Here is a 20,572-nt window from a genome sequence, read left to right as displayed (position 1 = left end):
GGACTTCATTATGTCAGTGCAGTATATTGAGTGGCAGGTTCAAGAGCAATCTAACTATAAACAGCTAGAGGTCTCCCAGAGCCATGTCTTGAAGCCCTACTTCTAATGCACAATAGCAATACGGCGTTGCTGGTACTCCTGCGCTATCATATCCTAATACTTAGCCGCTAGATCGTCCGACAGTAAGAGACCGATGGGACCAGTCGAGCGCTTTGGTTTGCTATTAGAATGAAAGCTGCTGAATAGCGCATAGGCTGTGTGCCGCCTTCGATACCGCATGGAATCGAGACCTGGTGTAGACCGGCCTCGAGTCTCTCATTTATCCATCGCTCTAGCGTGTCCCAGACGTTCACAACCAGCTCCGTCTTCTCTGTCGAGGGAAAGAGCAGCAATCAGGGTTAGATTTGATTGGACATGTATCTCTAGAGCACGAAGTCGTTACCACCCTAGGATAGGGTGTGGCCGCGGCAACTCTACTGGATCCGCTCGTAATTGTGACTTCATCAGACAATCTCAGTGGTGGTGTTGGTGTAGTTTTCCTTCTCTTCGTCCAACGCCTCCTTGCCAACAATAGCGGCACCAGTATGGCTGAGCGAGATCCTACCGCGACCCATAGCAACGAACCACTTGTTGCCACTAAACAATGCGTTCATTTCCTCAAGCGGTCTCTTGGCGGTCTCTGGCAGGGTAGCCCAGAAAAAGACAGCATTAGTGAAGTTGCAGACAACAAATGTTAGAAAGTAGCGCCAACCAACGCTATTCATTGCAATAGGTGTGATCTGGCCAATAAGTGTGTTAAAAGCGAAGGAAGTCATGACACCAATAGAGACGCCCTTCGAGCGCGTTTTAGTGTCAAACACCTCAGCGGGAATGATCCAGGATAGAGGTCCGCAGGTGAAGCTGAACGAGATCTGGTATAGCCAGTTGATCGTAATGAAAACCCAGCCAAGGGAATGCTGGAGAGAGGGACTGGCCGTGGGGAACGACGCGATCGAAGCTGCAACGATGATCCAGCAGATCCCGTTCACCACGTTACCAATAATAAGCGGCCAGCGGCGGCCAATGCGATCAATTAGCGCGACAGTGCAGGCCTGTGCAACAACAGAGAGCACGTTACTAACGCCCTGGTACTTCAGCGCATCGCTAGTGCCAATGTTCAGGCCTTTGTAGATCTCAGGTGTGTAGTACTGGATTGCTGATACACCAGTCATCTGTACAGAGGCCTGGATGGCGCAGACGAGGAACAAACGGCGGAAGCTGCTCTTATCAGTAAAGAGGTCTTTGTAACCCTTAGCGGCGACAGTGTGTTCGTGTTCGATAGCTTGCTCAATCTGATTGAATTCCTCTTGCACCCATGGATCGTCAAGGATGCCATTTGAGTGCAGGCGTGCAAGTGTTTTGAGGCCTTCTTCGCGACGGCCGTGGTCTATCAGCCATCGGGGAGACTGTCGATGTTTGTTAGCAGATTGAGGAAAGACTTGAGCGAAATCTTACCTCTGGGAAGAAGAGAATTAGGGCGCCTAGAACACCGGCGGGAACGACCTGGATACTGAGGGGAATGCGCCATTGGTTGTTATCGATATCGTCGAGATTAGTGTTTGTGCCATGCGTGAGCCATGCTGTAGAACGTCAGTAACTGAGTGGAATCCTTGCGAGAGTGAAGCTTACTCGCGACTACCGCGCCGATACCGAGCATGAGCTGTTGCAAACCAGTAACCCGACCGCGAATTGACGGATGTGAAATCTCAGCCTGGTAGAGTGGAACAATCATAACCAAGAACCCAACTCCAAAACCAGCAATAGCGCGACCAGAATACAAGAAAGAGAGGTTCTGCGCAACCGCCTGGAGGATACCTCCTAGTATAAAGCAAACAGCGCCGATGACGATAGCAATCCTACGACCGACGCGATCAGCGGCTGGTCCAGCTGCCAGTGCACCAAAGAAACCTCCTCCAGTGAAGAGAGACACCACCGCGCCCCTGCAAGTGTCAGCATACTACACTCGCTTTGAGTTTTCACACATACACCTGATCGGCATTCGGGTTGTTGAAATAACCACTGAAAGACGGGGCAGCTACACTGCCCCCAATGACACCGAGATCATAACTGTTGCGCATTAGTAAAACGGTGCCGTGGAGGTTGTGCGCAATCTCGCATACCCATAGTTGAAAGAACCAAGCGATGCGAAGACACCAACTAGGAACTGGATGTGCCGTTAGTGATGCTCTACAATAACAGTCGTCAGTGACACCCACCTGGTACCACTTGGGAGGAACTGCCATCTTGGCCAGTCAAGATATTCAAGATGTTGAGTTGATGGTAGGATGTGAAAAGATATTATGTTGATCGACAAGCTGATGCCCTTATAGGCAGGTACTGACGCGGATTTATACCTCGCTGATAGTTTCACTCACATTCACATTGGCCGACACTTGTCGCTCTTGTGTTCGAGGGGCTCACTGGAGTGGAAACGACGGCTGATTGCAAAGTTTCTGGAAGAGAAGCTTGATGCGGACAAGGTCAGCGCCACGGCCAGAATTGAAGGTGCCTGACCGGAGCTGCAGCCTCGTTAGCTCAGAACTGAGTTCCCTACTCTGTAATCCCGTTGCGGGGAAGGCTAGTTCAAAATTTGCGTGGCAGCAGAAGATCATGAGGGGTTGTATTGATCGGTGTTCAGGGGCTGCGATTGGCTGTTAAGCCGAATTGTCGGAGGAATTGTCGACGCATGCACCGTTAGCGTGAACGCACTACCCTCTGAGATCCGGGGTGCATGCTGATTAGCCTGATCGTCAATCTCAAGGAAGATTGCTTCCGATCCGGCCTACAAGCCAATCGAGGGACGCGAATGCCGGGCTCGTCCTCAGCGTGACGGAGACGCGCTCGGGCACCCCGAGTGTGGAAACGTGGTGTTGCTCCGCCTGAAGTTCGGTGATTTGAGATGCTTCTGGAGGTCCTCAGTCAGTCATATCCCTGCCTCTAGCCTTCTTCCCAAGTCTCGGGATCCTAATTTCGGACAATGACACTTCAATCGCACTCTATTCCATCCGACCTACGCGACCAATGGTTAACAAAAAATGGGGGAGGTCAACCCTTACAATACCATGAATGGGCGTCAGACCCCTTACATCCAGCAAGTTGCCAAAGGTCACAACCTGATAGTCAATGGGAAGCCGTTTTTGATGCTTCCAGCGGAGCTCCACAATTCTTCCTTCAGTTGTCCAGAATTCATGAAGAACATCTGGCCTGTCTTGAAAGACTCAAATGTCAACACGGTGCTTGCCAACGTGTCTTGGGAAGACATCGAGCCAGCAGAAGGAATCTTAGATTTCAAGCGTCTTGATCAAGGCATCCGCGATGCAAGGCAGCGTGGTTTTCGTCTCGTGCTTCTGTGGTTTGGTGCATTCAAGAATGGTCAGACCCTGCAGAACATCGAAGGAATATCTACTGATCAACAACTACAGGGAAGTCGAACTATGCCCCACGTTGGGTCAAGACAGACCCTGCCAGGTTCCCTCGCATGATGTTGTCCTCCGGGACCGACGTTCCTCAAACAACCGATGTTCTCTCGATCATTCATGACGAGGTCGTCAAAGCCGACAGTGCAGCCTTCAAAGCTTTGATGCAGCACCTCCGAAACGTTGACAGTAACCATTCGACCGTACTCATGGTACAAGTGGAAAACGAGGTTGGCCTACTTGGAGGCTCGCGGGACGTGTCGGCTGACGCCGAAGCTCGCTTCCAAGCAGCCGTCCCAGCTGCATTAATTGAGATGATCCGTACGGGATGGTCACATCTGCATGAATCGTTCAAGCAAAATCTGCAGTTCTTTCGTCAAGAACTGCCGTTACTGAAGGTCGGTTCAGCATCGTGGGTGGAGGTATTCGGTGCAACAAATGCAACAGACGAATTGTTTATGGCTTACCACTACGCTCTGTATGTTGAGAGGGTTGCAAAAGCAGGGAAGGCAGAATACGAGCTGCCGCTGTTTACCAATGTGTGGCAAAATTATGCCGATGAAGACGCCGACAAGACGCAGCCCATCGTTGTTGGCGGTGGTGGACAACCCGGTGACTACCCGTCCGGTGGCGGCGTTGTCAATGTGCTCGATGTGTGGCACCATTTCGCTCCCTCGCTGGACTTCATCGCACCGGACTTGTATCTGAACGACTACAACGCAGTCTGCTCGAAATATCGCCATACGGGCCAGCCGCTCTTCATTCCAGAACAGAGGAGGGATGATTATGGTGCACGTCGTATATGGAGTGCCTACGCTACGTACCATGCCTTAGGCGCATCACCATTCGCCATCGACTCCTTGAATCCTCAACAGAACCCTTGGCGAAGGCACTTCGCCCTGCTGGGCCACGTCGCATCACATCTGACTGCAGCCCGGAAGATGAATCAAGATACTTTCGGTTTTTGGTTTGACAAGCTCGACGAGGGTGGAAAAGAGGGCGATCGGCACATTGTGCGGATGGGCGGCTGGGAAGTAACCGTCGAGCGCTCGTTCGTTTTCGGTCAGCCTGGACCAGGATTTGGTCTGGTCATTCGACTCGAGGAATCAAAGTTTCTGCTTGTGGGCGAGGGCTTCCAGGTCAGTTTTGCTTCAATGAGGCAGGGCTCTTCATTCACAGGTTTCCTCTCCTTTCTCGAGAAGGTGCACGATCCTCAGACCGGAGTATTAGTGAACGGAAGAACGCTCAATGGTGACGAGACGAGGAGTGGACAGCTTGCAATTATGCCGAACCAGCAGCCAGACCCCGGGACGTTCCCAATCTGCATCACTATTCCTGCACGCTCTGCCATTGCGGAGATCGAGATTTACGAGTTCTGACCTCGTGTAAGTGGAGGTGCCTGAAAGCATGCAATCTTGTCAAGCAATCACATAATGGATATGATACATAAATGAAGAATGACCAAATGCATGTATGAGGACAGGGGATGGGAAAAAAGGGTGGCTGACGCTACCGTGTCCGCCGGGTACATGCACGCCTCGGGTCTGTGCACGCGATCACCAAAACATCCCAAAATCCTCAACACAGGTCTACCAAATGTTGTCTGTTTCTGGAACCGTTAAAACGCACGCGCAGCCAGCTAAGACGGATCATCTTCGTACCAGGAATTTGCTGATCAGTGTGGCGTGGCGCATTCGACGGTGTCGCGGAGGGACAGAGGCATAACCATCGCGCGTGCAGACGCTGATATCAAACACCGCAAACTCAACCCACAACAAGAGTTGGAGCTCTGTGAATATATAGAGGAACTTGGAGACCGTCATCTACTTCCTACTAGGCAAATGGTACAAAATTTCGAGTCTGAACTTGCTCACGATAGCGTTGGAGACACCTGGGTGTCTGACTTCCTCAACCGAAATTCAGACACGCTCCTCTACAAATGGAGCCGCACCATGGATAAACATCGCCACTACGCCTCATCAGAGGATAAGTACAAGCAATATTTCAACGTACTGTACGGAGGAGCATTTCAAAAGTCTCCCCCCCCCCCCCCCTGGTCAGCGCACGGGGTAATGTCAGGGGTAGTAGGCCCGATAGATTCAGTCGAACCTAATCAGTCTTACGTACATCTCTGCCCTCCTTGTACTCATTACCTCCATCTAACTCAATAATCTTCTAGATATGGACTGGGATACGCTCAATCCAGCTCTGAATTTTCTCTTGAGGTAGCTCATCCCAACACTGTTTCCATACCCGAATTGACTGAGCTCTACTCTTTGGTGCTCATTTCTTTGTTGTATATCTCTTCACCCAGAACCAGCAAGGTTCAATAGCATTCAGATCTGGTGGATTACCACACCAAAGTAGCTGTGCTATGTGCTCTTGGCTATACACCACGCTTTGTGTATAGTGGTTATGAGCAGGTGCTTTGTCCTCCTGAACTAGTGTACTAGGCCTCTCTTTCATGCACTCTTTTGCAAAAGGAATCAGCTTTGGCTTCATAATAATTGACTGGTAGCGCCACCAGTCTATACCTGAGCCTTTGCCTCGTGATAGCTTGCCATTCTTTTGATTCCATGTCCATTGAGGTTTCTTGCCAGGCTTTGTACGTAGACCAAGCCTGTTGTAAGCTCCCATCTCTCTTTCATTAAAGGCTCTATCTCTTGGTTTAACTCATCAATCTTCCTTGTAGCCTCTTCCTTCTCTTGCTTTGTCTCAGGTGTCCAGCAGTGACAAAGACCTTTCTTCTCACATGTGAAGCAACCCCAAAACATAAACTCAGAGTATCCTTTCCATATCTCCCGAATACAGCTCTTGACAACAGCCTCATCTACCTTTCTCAAGACTCTGTATCCTCCACGTCGATGAAGGAGTACTACAACAGTCTCATTAGTCCAGATAACGTTCTTCCAATCCTCAATAGTCCAATCTTTATGCTCAAGACACCAAGCTAGCCTCTCTTTCCTCATCTGTTTCGTCAACCCAGGTTTCCTTGTTGGTTTTGCCTTCTTGTAGCCTGCTTTTCTGAGTACTCTCCACACTGTAGAGGCTGAGATATCTAGGCCAACTTGACTAAGATCACCAGCAATATCAGCACAGCCCTTCTCTCTGCCATAACAGTCCCGTCTCACAAGGTTTACAACCTTCTCAAAGGCCTCTTGCTGTTTTGAAGACCTCCCAGATCGCACTCCATCTTGAACGTGCTTGTTCTCTAGTCGAATAGGTCTGACAGCAGGATCAAAGCCTCACTCAATCGCTCGTGCGTAGATTGAGTTGATTGTACGCTTCTCAACACCAGTCAACAGAGTTGTCTCTTGATTTGTCTTCCCATCAGCCTTATAGGCTATAATTAGAGCACGAGTTGCACGATCAAAGACTGGCATAGTAAATTGTAGATAGAAGTAGATAGAGGGGATAAAGAAGGAAGAAGAGAGAAAGCGGAGAGGACACGTCATAAGAAACCCGGGCCGATTCACCCCTGACACTACCCCGTGCGCTGACCAGGGGGGGGGGGGGGAGACTTCTGAAATGCTCCTCCGTACTCTATCACCAAACGTTATAACATACTGCCGAAGAATACGTACAATATGGACGAGAAAGACTTCGCCATTGGTCTCATTGGCAGGAGCAAACGTGTGCTTTCTAAGGCATCTTATGAGAAGAAGAAGAGCTTACAGTCACTGCAGGATGGTAACAGAGAGTGGGTGACACTTTTGGCAAGCGTTTGCACTGATGGGAGTGCTTTGCCGCCAGACCTCATATTTACTGGCGCCGACAACACTGTACAAAGCAGCTGGGTAGAGGATATCGAGCCAATAAAACACTCGGTATCTGTTACTGCAACACTCTCTGGCTGGACAAATGACGCAGTAGGATTGGCGTGGCTGGAGCAGCTGTTCAACCGCCACACCAAGTGCAAAGCGTTCAATCATTGGCGATTGCTCATTGTTGATGGCCATGGCTCCCATATAACTATGAATCCCACCAAGTACTGCGATCGTCATCGAATTCTGCTCCAAATCTTCCCTCCACACGCTACGCATGTGCTCCAGCTGCTCGACATAGTGTGCTTTGGGCCTCTGGCTTCTGAGTACAGCACTGCCGTCACTGAACACCTTCACAGCAGCCAAGGCTTGCTCGGAGTACCAAAGTGCGAGTTCTTCAGAATGGTTCACAAGGTCTGGGTTGCTACTTTTCGAGGCGAGCTTGTAGTCAGCTCTTTCGTCAACACAGGCATTTTCCCGCAAGACCCGAGCGTGATCCTTCAACGATTTGAGCGAGGCAGCAGCAGCGCGAGCCGAGTACTCCTCCACCCATAGAGGGAGACGATTGGCGCTCGATTAACCGATCGTACAAGTTCGTCGTGGGTGAACAGGACTCAGAGGAGGCAAGGCAACTGCGGTGGATCCTCCACCATTTGGCTACTCATAACACAATAGTTACGGCTGAAAACAAAGGCTTCCGCAGTGTGATCATGGAGCAAAATCCCTCAAAGAAGCACCGGTAAACTCTCAACCTAGAGCGACAGAAGAGATACAAGTCTAACGCCACGCTTTACTCGCCTCGCAAAGTACGCGACGCCCGACTCCGCGTACGTCAAAATGAGCAACAACAACTAGAGGAGACAATTGCCAAACATCGCAGAAAGGAACAGCGAGCTTCTACTGCTTTTAAGAACAAGTTACAGCAGGAAGCGCGCTCAAAAGCGTACAAGGAGCGCCTTGAGGTATCGCAGAAGAGACGCGCAGAGGAGGACGCTGAGAAACAACGCAGGAAACAAGAGCGCGACGCTGCTAAACTTGTACAATTGCACCAACCGGGTGAGCAAAAGATATCACAGAAAGCACCTTTAAAAGCCCTTACAAACAGAGCCGTCCTGCGCGTGCGCGGCGTGGTGTTGTAGAGGAGGTGCCTGCACCTGCACCTCGCACTTATACCACCCGCAGCGGCCGCGTCGTAACTCAAAAATATTAGTTGAAGCTTGGAACATCGTCGGACGGGTCTATAGATACTCAAAATCAATGTTTACTACATAGTTATTACTGTACGTTGTTGTAGAGGATCACTTTGGTGTTGTTGACAATGTGCCGAATTCGTGCACAGACCCAAGGCGTGCATGGACCCGGCGGACACGATATAGTCGTTAACGAAAGACCTTTTACACCCCGTGACAGAAGTATTAGCAGCCAATCAACCCTAAAAGAGTGAGACCGAGTTAGACAATTATAAGATTTCTACTGCAAATATATGTTAGTAAGTGAGAAAAGTTTTATTAAAAGCAAACCCCTCTACTCTTATATCAAAAGGTGCACTCAATGTAAAGGTTATTATTTTCCAATGAGGGCGCTAAATCTTAGCGTTGACTAAGATACGCAGGCAGTATATGAACTGCACAGCTAATCCTAAGTCACGGAGTGTAAATGATTTTTCGTTAACAACCCATAATTTATCGTCGCGACTCGACCATCAAATAGCTGATCCGAAACTCCTGTAGCAGGCGCGACTCAGCTTATCTACCTATGGAATCCGATTGACCATACTTCACCCTCACAACTGATAAACATGACCGTGTCGTAGGCAGTCAGTACTGAGGTGGCGCGTCAGGTGATTGTGTAGTTCGTCACGCAACAATTCCCCTGCCGACCACAGCATTCGCTTACGCCCGTGTTCAGAGACTCGCGCTACCTGGACCAGTCCAACGCGCAATGAAGCCGGCAACAGCCTGCCTTCAATGCAGGAGTAGCAAAAGAAAGTGCTTGCGGAATCTCGCAGATCCACAAGCAGCCTGTCTTGCCTGTCAAGGCCGGAAGGACAGGTGTTCAAAGCCCTGGATCAAGCCGAGGTCTAATCTGCCGGTACCATGGACGGTGCCTAAGCTACAACCGGCTCCATCAGAACAAGGGCCCTTCGTGAACTACAACGATGAAGCTCCTTTGGCCACTGAGACCAGTGGGTTCATTCGATTGTATTTTCGTTACATCCACGATCGACCTCACAGCCTCTTTCATGAGCAGTCCCTGTGGAAAGCAGTCAACAATGGCGCCTTACCTGAAAGCCTATCTACCGCGATCTGCGCTCTTGGCTGCCGATTTGCTGCAACAGCAAGTCAACGAGACCTTGTCTCTACCTTTATGACAAGATCGAAATGTTTGCTCGCCCAACAGCTTGAGGATATCTCGGTCGCAAATATACAAACGTGCATTCTTTTGGCCAACAGCTATGCAGCAGAGCAAAATAACAGATTGGAGGCTCTGTATTTCGGTACGTGTATCGGACGTATTGATGTTCAAGCTCCTATTAACGCGGTGTAGGTATCGCCAATCGCATGGCATATGTTCTAGGACTCCACCAAAGGGACCGGAACGACACTTCCATCGTGCGGGAGACGAAGTCGCGTGTGTGGTGGTCTCTCTTCATGGCGGACAGATGGTGTCCACCTAGCCTTGGCTTGCCGCGCGAGCTAATCCGATCGAATCCTACCGTTGACCTACCCATAGACGAAGTCGTTTTTCAAAGCCTTCGTTTATCAAACGACGTTGCACTCACACAGCGCAGCACAGGCATCTGGACATACAAGACCACCCTGGCCGATATCTTGACCTCCATTCAGGATGTCAATCTCACTCTCGTTCGGGATAGTGTGGCCAGCTCCGTGATCGATCAGCAGGTAGAAGAAATTGCCGATCGTTTGCTGACTTGGCAACGCTCACTACCCCAGCATATGGTCATGAGTGACGAAAATCTTGAGAAGCATAGGGAGAATGGACAAGGTGGTACTTTTGTCGCACTTCATCTTGGCTACCATCACTATTCGACGCTACTCTACTTCCAATATCTCGAACCAGATCGCGAGCCTACTGATCAGACTATAGCGTACGCGAGCAGGTGCAGCTTTCACGGTCTGGCAATCAGTCGACTCCTTCACAACGCTCGACAGTTCGATGACTGTCATGTCGTGTACTTGACCGTCGCCCACATGTTGATTGTTTCATCCTCAGTTCTCTTGCACATATTGCTCCTCGGAGACGATGTCGAAGTGGAGACCGCTCGAATGCAACTCACGCTCAACTTCCAAGCCTTGGAAGATTTGACCCGATACTGGCCTTGCGTGGAGCATATGAAGAAGCGTTTGTTTGTTTTCCAGGACGCTTGTCTTCGCTCTTCCGCAGCAAAGACCTATGCGGTTGACCGGTGGATCGTAAGGTTCTTGCTAGAATACGGGCTTCCTCTGGAAGAGAAGAGCGACGATGTTAGCGCGAAAGAGGCCCCTCTCACCAAACAACACGAAAACGCCGTCTCTTTGGAACGAAGAGCTTTTCTTGGCGAAGCGCTCGAGAGCGTGCGTGGGTGATGTGGTCTGCGCGCGGCCTACATGTGACCGATACCATAAGCTTAGCATACAGGCCTACACGATGTTAGGTGCGCATTGCGGGGTTAGGATGCCACATCTGCGGAGACGTTCTCGCTTTTGCCCCGCACTTTCCTGGGTTGCATTGTTTCTGACGATCAACCGTCTCAACTCAGTGAGCGTAACATTGGCCAAGACGACGATCCCCCGGCCTCATGACTATACAACAAAGTTGCTCCATATAAACTAACTATGGAATGTTGCATGGGTGCAAGGTTCACGAGGTGGATTTGCAACAACAACACGACAACGCACAGCTGTACCACTACGCTGCTTCTTCTAAGGCCTTGCTGGAGCTTCTGAAGCTTTATGATTGCCTCTCTGGGATAATTGTAGAGCTTTTCGAGCGTCGCAAGCTTCTTTATCCTTACGTCTTTGCTCTTTACGCCGATTTGAGCCCTCTTCCTATCACGCACCTTCTTATCCTCTGCAGCTCTTATACGCTTTTCTTCAGCTTACTTACCTTTGTAGAACTTATAAGCCTTCTTCAACTCTCTCGTTGTTGCCTTTTTAGCTCATCAGCATGTTGCTCTTTCATTATCCTCTCACGAGTGCGCGCTTCACCGAACTGTCGAGGAGAGTGCCACTACGCTCCACCCCAGCAGTCCAGCTCATGTTTGTTCAAATCGAGTGCCTTGCTCTTGCGATTTTGCTTATTCTTAGTCTGTAGAGTCTCAATAAGACCCTTGTTCTCGTAGTAGAGTAGTTCATTTTGGGTAGCTAAGTGGTGGATAGTTCGCCCCAGGGTTTTGACTTCAGGCAGAGTCGAATCCTTCACAACACAGTCGAATTGAGCGATAATTTGGCAGCACTATGTGCTTTCTAGCTACTGTGGAGGCGTTGCTGGCTAGTGTAAGGCCTCAGGTGTTGCTGGCTTGAATCGGTGAAGAATTTTGTCGCGACTTAGCGGGTGAATACCTGTTGCCTCAAAGGCTTCAAGTATGAGCTTTTCGCTAGTGACACGAGTCAAGCGTCCCAGGATAGAAGGAAGAAGTCGATTTTCTTAACTGGCACTATCCCTTGCTGCTGTGGAAGTGTTGTGTGAGCTTGTTAGAGTATGCTGCCGATAGAGGCCTAAACAGCACCACATCGAGCGTCTCTAGCGTGTACGTACTTTGTGGGAGAATCATCGCCACAAGGACCCTGTTAAGATGGCGATAAATCAGAAAAACCCTACTGAGGTGGCTGCCACGACCGTCAACGATAAGAAGCCACCACTTTCTCCGAGCTGTGTGCTTGGTGTTGACACCAAACACCTGCTGCAACCAGCCAAGGCCTGCGCCATTATCTGACCATCCAGAGGCAGTCGTAGTAACATAGATGTGGTGTTTTTTCTTATCTACATCACGTACCCACGCTTCCTGGACGTTCTTAGATTCGGCAGAGCATATGAAGGTAGGTAGAAGGGTTTTTCCAGAAGCCCCAACACAAGCTATAAGCGTTATTTGTTTGCAATTGCTGCCCATAAGCGCCTCTATATTCATCTCGCTTATTTTAAACTCTAACATGTCGAGATACTTGCTGTACTCATTGTGAGAACAAGCAGCGTGGCGATTAGAGGCCATGGCAGAGTTCTATCGTGATGTGAGTGCATCTGACTGACGCGTGAGGAATCGGACACCCAGTCATCAGAGACGGCTCTCTTGGCTATCGTAGACGCGGAATCCGCGAACATTTCGCCTTTAAGCGGCAGGTGTTGCAATGTAAGTGGATCTATCTAACTTACAAGCTCCAGCTTCTCTAGGGGAGTGAGTAGTTGCTGCGCGATTATCTTCTCCTGCATGGTGCGCGTCACGCCGCGATGGTGCCGCGACATTGTTGAGCGCTCAACACCATGTATATTAGCAACTTCCCGGTACGAAAGTTCACCGGCTGCATCTGCTGCGTCTGCATTCTCGAGGGCGTCCTTTAACGACATGGCGTTGTTGAGTTACGGTGTTGAGGAAATATGTGTGTTTTGGGGGTCGCGTGCAGCACACCCTTGTGCACGGTATGTAGGCCTCTGAGCAATTGTTGGTTAACTCTGACTGTTGGTCGACTGTGTACGCTAAGGTAGAGGCGCCGTTCTGGACAAATCCTTGTGCGGTCCCTGCGTCCCTCCGCTCAGCTGCGGACGCCTGCACTCAACTGAGAACAACATCTGAGCTTCTTCAACATGAGAATATAGGTCTTCGGGACGCTGTTGGGACTAGAAAGAAGCAGCAGCAACAGAAGAAGAAGAAGAAGAAGAAGAAGAAGAAGAAGAAGAAGAAGAAGAAGAAGAAGAAGAAGAAGAAGAAGAAGAAGAAGAAGAAGAAGAAGAAGAAGAAGAAGAAGAAGAAGAAGAAGAAGAAGAAGAAGAGCAAAGCTCTCAATGTTCAGCAACACCAGGAGTATCACGGTGAAGCGATGGCCTGTACTCCACGATCATTTAGGGAAGGCCGCCGACGCAACAAGGTTGACGTGGAGGAACAACAACAAGAAGAGCTTCAGAAAGTTGAGACGAAGGAGGCGAAACGGGTATCACGACTGTATCAAGAGAAGCTAAAGGAGGAGAGACGCGCCGAGCGTAAGGCAGCGGCTGAGGAGCGGAGGGAGGAGAAGGCTAAGAAGGCCCAAAAACAGCTGAACGTAAGGCTGAACGTGAGCGTCAAACACAGAACGGTAACACTACAAGAGCTCTACAATTATCCTAAAAAGGCAAGAGAAAAGCTTCACAAGCTGCTCAGCCAAACAAGAAGCAGAATTGCAGTACGGTGGGTGATATTAGTGATGCTGTTGCTCAGGCGCTGCCCCCATCGCCTGAGCACAAAACCACAACACGTGGCCGCAACGTCAAGCTTCCACCAAAGTACAAGTAGCGTATCTTTCTCGCAAGTAATGGATTACTACTACACTATAACATACTCCACAAGCAAGCTGGCCACCCAAGCGAGCTGGCCACTTTTGCCAAGACCACAACAATTTTTCTTTAACTCATAATGCCTTAACGCAGCAACCTAAAAAGGTCTTTTAATAAAGCTAGTATACAGCTTGATCTCTAGGCTATCTAACAATACGCGACGCTTAGCGTGTAACGCGCTGCAGCAATATACTAGATATTTTGAAGCACTCTAGGCACGTAACTTGCTAGAACCTCTTTACAACACAACTGCAAACCTAATATAACTAAGCTAGCTAGTATAGAGAAGGAAGTAATTGTCTAGCACATACTAAAGCTAGATAAGCGAGGATATTTATCTCAGCTTACTAATATAGAGAAGATAACTAACGTGTTCTATCAGTAAGCTGGCCACATCGGTATCCTGGCCACCCCACTAAAACGCGCTCAACGCGTCTCATCTCATCAACCATGATACCACACCAACAACCTGTACAGCCTTCTCAAGAAGGCAGATTAAACCTTACTATTGTATCTTTTCAGAATAGACCTTCTCAGTCCCTCCGTGCCCTTGCAAGGGCTTACAATGTCCCACGATCAACTCTTCAGACGCGCCTTCAAGGTATCCTCCCTAAACACGAGGCAACGCATGTCAACCAAAAGCTCAGCCCTGTTAAAGAGCAGTCCCTTATTCAGTGGATCTTAGACCTTGACCGTCGCGGGTTTTCACCCCAGATGATCTTCTCATCAGCAATCTCAACGGCCGATGGCTTAGGCGTTGTGCTGAGGAAAAAGGGCAAACGCCCCTCCTAAGGCAGCAGAAGGATCCAGCGACAAGGGTCATAAGAACACCGTTGCACATTGCAAAATGAAGCTACAGATGTGGGAGGGCGAAAATTATACCCGAAGACCGAAAATATACGGGGTGACAATGTAAGTTGTACCCGCCCGCATCATACTATCGTAACGCACTGAACATATCGTCAAACGAATGACCGTAGAAACGCAGGGAACGGCTGCCGAGGCAGAGTACCAAAGCTAATGCTCACGTTACACACAGTCAATATATAGTAGCTGCAGGTAGCTGGACAGTAACATCGCAACAGGGCTAGCAAATAGGCAGAGTGACTGTTTCGGGAACAAGCCTCGCCCTCTAACCAGAACTGCCGCAGTACTCATAAACACGTACAGTTGATAGTCTCAGCTTACAACCACTACATTATGACATAACGTACTCATGTGCGATTGTGTCCTCACGTGGCTACAATAGGGATCTTCATTGTTCTCGGGAATGCGGATTCCTCATTGGCCGGTTCACCGGTCCAAGCTTTGTCTAAGGACAAATAACTTTCCTAATCTACGCCACCATAATGGCGGTCGCGGCCAATCACTGTTGCATGGGCAGCCAGATTTGTCTGAATGCACTTTTTGTACGAAGGCCTGGATAAAATGAGATATGATTGGATACTGACACGGAGGGGACCTGCAGTTGTCGACGTACCCCGCAACTCGAATGCTCGAGCCTTAGTGTATGGCCAAGCCAGACTCCACCGGTAGCGTACATGTGCCGCAATTTCAAAGGGATTCCCACGGGAAAATACCGACGCTTGAAACCTAGACCCGTATACGTCGGTCACTATGGCTGCCCGGTACTCGTATATAAAGGGAGCATCTATCTGCTTGAATTCCCATCTCATTCCACTCCATCCAGCATTGACTTGCTTGAGAACTGCGCCATTGTTACTAGTTCCAGTGTTTCCGAAACATAACCTTGTACCCTATCATGACTGTCGCCAATATTATGCAAGCAGTTCTTGCTTCTCTTCTTATTGCCAAACCATTGGCAATTCGAACGGGACGGGCTGCTCCACAGCCGTGGACGAACTTCAACGACAACGGTGTCTTTTACCCATCTCAGGAAGCCACTTCCTGGCGGACTGTGTACGGCCGCACCCTACAACTTTCGGACCAATCCTTGTTACTTTCATGGGAGGATTACGATCCAAGTGCCGAATTGACGTACTTCCCGGTCTACAAATCCACTGATGGTGGAGCTTCATTTCAGCCCTTCTCCAGAGTTGACGACCAAGTCAATGGCTGGGGTAATTGGTACCAGCCATTCATGTACGAACTTCCACAAGCGTTAGGAAACTTCCCAAAGGGTACAATCCTACATGCCGGAGTCTCCACGCCCCGAAACCTCTCGGCGGCATACATTGAATTGTACGCCAGCACTAACCAAGGGGCGGATTGGGAATTTGTTAGTCACATCGTTTACGGGCCAGGACCCGAAACCATTGATCGGGGAAACAAGGCAGTCTGGGAGCCATTTCTAATGATTCATGAGGGTGTGCTGGTTTGCTACTATTCCACTCAAGTCGATCCCAAACACAACCAGAAGCTATCCCATAAGACCACAACAGATCTACGTAACTGGAGTAATGAAGTCGACGATGTTGCTCAGGCAGATCCTGAAGTCCGACCCGGAATGGCAACTGTAGCATACAGCCCTGTGTCTAAGAAGTACGTAATGACCTTCGAGTTCTGCGGTGGCCCAATTGCGGGAGGCTGCCCAGTCTACTACAAGGTCTCCGATGATCCCCTTACTTTCGGGTCCGCTGGTCTACAGCCAATCATCCCGAACGACGGCCAGCTGAACCCGAACGGGAGCCCCTTTGTCATCTGGACCCCAGAACCAGGAACGAACGGCAACAGTGGAATCTTCATCGCCAACGGTAATAGCCGCGAGGAGATTTTCGTCAACACTGATGCTTTGGATCCAAATGGCTGGAGACCTATCGATGTTGGCCAATGGCCAGCCTATTCTCGTGAGCTTCGTATCATCAGTACCCCTGCTAGCAGCGCTGCGAACGGAGTGGCGAAGCTTCTTTTAACAAATGGTGGTAACATTGGTTGTTCCGAGTCATGCTATAACTTTGTGGCGAACGGAGTCGTAGATATTCCAACCTACCCTGCCTAGTTTAAGATCTGAGGTCTAGTAGACCGTCACTTAGAAACGTCTATCGGCCATCAGGGGGGTTTCCTAACCCAATATAATGTTTCTAATACAAAGATCTAACTAATTAACGCTAACCTAGATGGTAGTTAATGTATAGTAGAGGTAATCTTACTCTACCTCTATTTTTTATTGTGACGTGCTTGCTGACCCGGCGCGTACGCTTGCAGTCCAGACCTCGAGCTTGTACGTTGCGCTTGCAGTGATGACGAGCGCATCTGGACCAGTAGACGACCTGATCCGGTAACCTCAGAAATGGGAGCGGCTCATCGATATAACTTAAGGTTCGATTATGCTGGCGCGGCTCAGAGAAGTTCAAAGGGCTGGCCAATAAGCGCCATGAAGTTTTTGCCCTCATGGAACAGGTGGAGCCGATGTTCGTGGACGACGCAATTGGCATAGTGGACTGGAGTCAGGACAGGTTCGTGCGTTTTGCTGCAGGCTTTGGCATTCTTACAGTATTTGTACCACTTCTCGGCTTGCGGCCTCGCCAATGGGTACGACGGTGTTGCTCTATGTTGTCCTTTCGAGTGAACACTTTATTGCATTCCGGACAGTATGCATCCTTCGTGCCAGTGTGCCTCTTGGCGTGTCGATTTGCATGTCCGGGGGCCGAAAAGTAACCAATGCAACGGAATTGTTTGGCTACTGGACACGGGTAGCTGGTTTCGTTCGATCGCTCATCAGCAGGTGAAGCAGCCGATGCCGCAGTACGATGCCCTGGTATACGCCGCGGTTTGAAGTAAAACTGAGTGGTCACTGGGTACCAAAGAAGAGGCTCTTTGATTGGAAATGTAGGCGGGTAGACATGGTTATGATCCAGTTGCTGCATATACAAAGAATGCCGAAACGCGTAGTTCGGTGATTCGATATTCTGAAACAACGGCTGGGAAGCGAAAAATGGAGTGATCGGAGATTATATCTGTATGGTCGCAGATTTGGCAGATTCGCCACGATTCAACCGCGACGTAGGAGATGAGCCTGTTGACAAGGAATGGCATCTGCAGATATGCAGAGAGAGAGGAGGTGTTTCGCGCACTGATCGTGATAAACCATAATCGCCGCTTAGTAGAGATATACGTAGACCGTAAGAGTTCCGACCGTCCATTTTTCTTCTTGAGGTAAGGCGTACATATAGGCTGCAGCATGAATATAGAAAGAAGCGTGTTAGGAGCAGAGGCGGGCTTGTTGGGCATTCACAAAATGCACGGCATATATAGGTACCATAGGCAGAGCAGATCTGGCTTTTTGTTCTTAACTTTCTTTGCAAAGCGTATTTCTTGTCATTTGCACGAGAAGTAATCCCGCTGTGGCAACAACCAAACTTTGGCTGGGTTACTCGATTCATCTCATCTCTCATTACTCAACCGGCATGGGCTCCAACCGCCACAGGGCCGATTACTACTCTAAACATGAGCTCTACTTCAACCTCCTGCAGCAGAAGGTCGCCCAGTATGAGGTTGAACCCCGCGATATATACAATATGGATGAGAAGGGCTTTATGATTGGTATCACTACCAGGACCAATCACACGTCTAACAGGCAGATATGGGAGAGGAAGGAGGTTAGAGAAGCACTTCAAGATAGCAGCCAAGACTGGGTAACAGTTATAGCTTGAATTTGTGGTGATGGATCAGTGTAACCACCTGGTCTCATACGAGTCCTCTAACTACACCATCCAGTCACGGTGGGTAGAGGAAATCAAGTCAGGGGTACACTCTGCCTTTGTTACCTCATCACTTACAGGGTGGTCCAACAACAGTATAGCCCTCGCGTGGCTTGAACAGGTGTTTGATCGCTATACCAAGGAGAAAGCTCGAAGAAGGTACCGCCTACTTATACTGGACAGCCAAAGATCTCGCGTATCGATGGAGTTTACCAACCGCTGCGATGAGAACAAGATTCTCCTGGCTATACATCTTCCATATTTAATCCAGACGTTGCAGCCGCTCGATGTGGTGATGTTCAAGCCTCTCTCAACCGCGTACTCAAAAGAGCTTACAACCTACCTCCACCATGGCCAAGGCCTATCAGTTATTAAGAAGAGCGACTTCTTCCACATGTTCTGGAAGGCCTAGAGTAATACCTTTCATCCTAAGTTGATATTAAGGTTATTCGAAGCCACGGGTATAATACCCCTCCAACCCCAAGAAGCCAAACTCCGCTTTGCAACACATCTACGCACTATAGATGCAGAACACCCACTTGCCGGCCGTATGACAGCTATCAGGATGAGCATAGGCAGGACAGCTGGAAAGCTGCAACGAGTGCGGACCAAAGTCCAGTACCTAGGATCTCTTCTACCTGAGATACCTAGGACGATCCTGACAGCCCCCCACTACTCGCCCGGCTGCCAAACAGACCCAACGATGGGCATAGACAAAGAGACCGCAGCGAAGGCCTTCAAACAATGGTGGGCCCACCTGCCACCTTCAGACGTGACCGTCTTCTCAGATGGCTCTGAGCAGTACACAAAGGAAGGAGAAAAGCGGGTTACCTACGGCTTTGCAGTGTACCAGGACGGAAAACAACTTCATACTGGACGCGGGTCGCTTCACCCTATCTCACACGTCTTTGACGCGGAAGCAGTAGGCGCATGGAGGGGCCTCCAGCACACTATAAGACAACCAGCGCTCCGCACTCGCCGAATCTGGCTGTGCATAGACAGCACCTCCGTCATATGGTGCCTGAAGGGCAGCGCATCCCCTACCTCTCAATGGGCCTTCCTGGAGTGTCACGGCGCTATGGAGACCCACGACGTCTCTATCAAATGGGCCCCTGGGCACCTAGGCATTGAAGGAAACGAAGCGGCAGATAGGCTGGCAGCCCTAGAAGCCCATTACCCGCCACTCCCTACTGGAAAGGCTGCTATGCCTACACTCTCAGGCATTAAGTCAGTGGCCCGCAAGACACTACAACACATACAACAAACCTAGTGGTCTGAAAGGAGGGCGAAGCTCTCAAAATGGTACAAAAGATAGGACCTAGGCTACTCACTAAACAGCAGACTTCCTGAGTTAGACCTACCAAGAGCCACCCTGGCTAAACTGCTCTCTATCCGATCTATGCACGGCGACTTCGCGTGGTACCACCGAAAGTTCAGTCACGACGATGCAACACTCACCTGCTCATGCAGACGCGACAAGACGCCTGAGCACCTTGCGCTCTGCCGCAAGACCATAGGAGCTTTTGGCCGATGGCCACTTCGACCGCCTATACCACCGTCCAGCCGGAATGATGGCCTAGCGTATACTGCTGCGCTGATTGGGGACCCAGAGGCTTTCGAAGCCTTTCTCCAACTCACACAGTACTACACCAAGGTCTGCCCCCGGTAGCTCACGCTGTGCTGCGACAGCAGCAAACAAACGTACTCTTTCCTTGCTCTCCTTCTGACTCTCCCTCTCCCTCTCTCCCATTTCTCCGGCACCTCTCTGCTTCTGAATACACACGAGGGATCCACCCTAATGTACACAAATTGCTCAGTCTCCCCAATTGGACGGTGAGCTGTAGTTCTGAAATGGTAGCAATACCCGCGCAGGCAAGAAATGCTTTCTAAGGTAGTGGCAGCACTGTAATCCCATAGCTTAGCACGTCGTATACGCTCTTCGGGAGGCGAGATGATGGACTTCATCCTCATCAACAGACGTAAAATGAATACCAACCAACCAACCAACCCCTCCAACCCAACGTTATCCTCTAACGATTCAACCATAGTACCTCTGATATACTTGAGAGCGACAGTAATGAATCCTCAGTACTTTCAGCTACAGAATATCTCAAAATAAAGTCTCTTCTCAAGAAGACTGCCAAGGATACAAGTAGTAGAGAGCTCA

The 20,572-nt window shown here is 49.7% G+C and overlaps 6 protein-coding genes across 6 annotated transcripts; 3 read left to right on the top strand and 3 right to left on the bottom strand.

The window, feature by feature from the left end:
- Positions 1-167: 167 nt before the first annotated feature.
- C7974DRAFT_444441 (general substrate transporter) lies at positions 168-2,282 on the bottom strand (the record flags this gene model as incomplete). The annotated part of the gene is made up of 7 exons (XM_046145500.1): positions 168-370; positions 605-1,445; positions 1,495-1,619; positions 1,669-1,979; positions 2,026-2,106; positions 2,160-2,203; positions 2,256-2,282. The coding sequence occupies 7 exons, from the start codon at positions 2,280-2,282 to the stop codon at positions 168-170; spliced, it is 1,632 nt and encodes a 543-aa protein (XP_045991674.1).
- Positions 2,283-2,979: 697 nt separating this feature from the next.
- On the top strand, positions 2,980-4,834 carry C7974DRAFT_368753 (glycoside hydrolase superfamily; the record flags this gene model as incomplete). The annotated part of the gene is made up of 2 exons (XM_046139911.1): positions 2,980-3,411; positions 3,462-4,834. The coding sequence occupies exons 1-2, from the start codon at positions 3,075-3,077 to the stop codon at positions 4,832-4,834; spliced, it is 1,710 nt and encodes a 569-aa protein (XP_045991673.1). The 5' UTR covers positions 2,980-3,074.
- Positions 4,835-6,392: 1,558 nt separating this feature from the next.
- On the bottom strand, positions 6,393-6,838 carry C7974DRAFT_437616 (uncharacterized protein; the record flags this gene model as incomplete). The annotated part of the gene is made up of 3 exons (XM_046145203.1): positions 6,393-6,527; positions 6,587-6,699; positions 6,739-6,838. The coding sequence occupies 3 exons, from the start codon at positions 6,836-6,838 to the stop codon at positions 6,393-6,395; spliced, it is 348 nt and encodes a 115-aa protein (XP_045991672.1).
- A 2,060-nt stretch (positions 6,839-8,898) lies between these two features.
- On the top strand, positions 8,899-10,888 carry C7974DRAFT_74737 (NADH dehydrogenase). Its single transcript, XM_046147209.1, has 2 exons — positions 8,899-9,716; positions 9,767-10,888. The coding sequence occupies exons 1-2, from the start codon at positions 9,161-9,163 to the stop codon at positions 10,804-10,806; spliced, it is 1,596 nt and encodes a 531-aa protein (XP_045991671.1). The 5' UTR covers positions 8,899-9,160; the 3' UTR covers positions 10,807-10,888.
- Positions 10,889-15,524: 4,636 nt separating this feature from the next.
- Positions 15,525-16,703, top strand: C7974DRAFT_322309 (uncharacterized protein; the record flags this gene model as incomplete). Its single annotated transcript, XM_046138855.1, has 1 exon — positions 15,525-16,703. One exon carries the CDS (start codon positions 15,525-15,527, stop codon positions 16,701-16,703), a length of 1,179 nt encoding a protein of 392 aa, XP_045991670.1.
- Positions 16,704-17,166: 463 nt separating this feature from the next.
- C7974DRAFT_281163 (uncharacterized protein) lies at positions 17,167-17,604 on the bottom strand (the record flags this gene model as incomplete). Its single annotated transcript, XM_046137591.1, has 1 exon — positions 17,167-17,604. A coding segment is annotated over one exon (438 nt), but the record flags the coding sequence as incomplete, so codon positions are not given.
- Positions 17,605-20,572: the final 2,968 nt, after the last annotated feature.

The sequence above is a fragment of the Boeremia exigua genome (genome assembly GCF_020726555.1).
Source record: "Boeremia exigua strain MPI-SDFR-AT-0100 chromosome Unknown C7974scaffold_14, whole genome shotgun sequence".
Lineage (NCBI taxonomy): Eukaryota > Fungi > Ascomycota > Dothideomycetes > Pleosporales > Didymellaceae > Boeremia > Boeremia exigua.
This window is presented reverse-complemented; position numbering and strand designations above follow the sequence as displayed.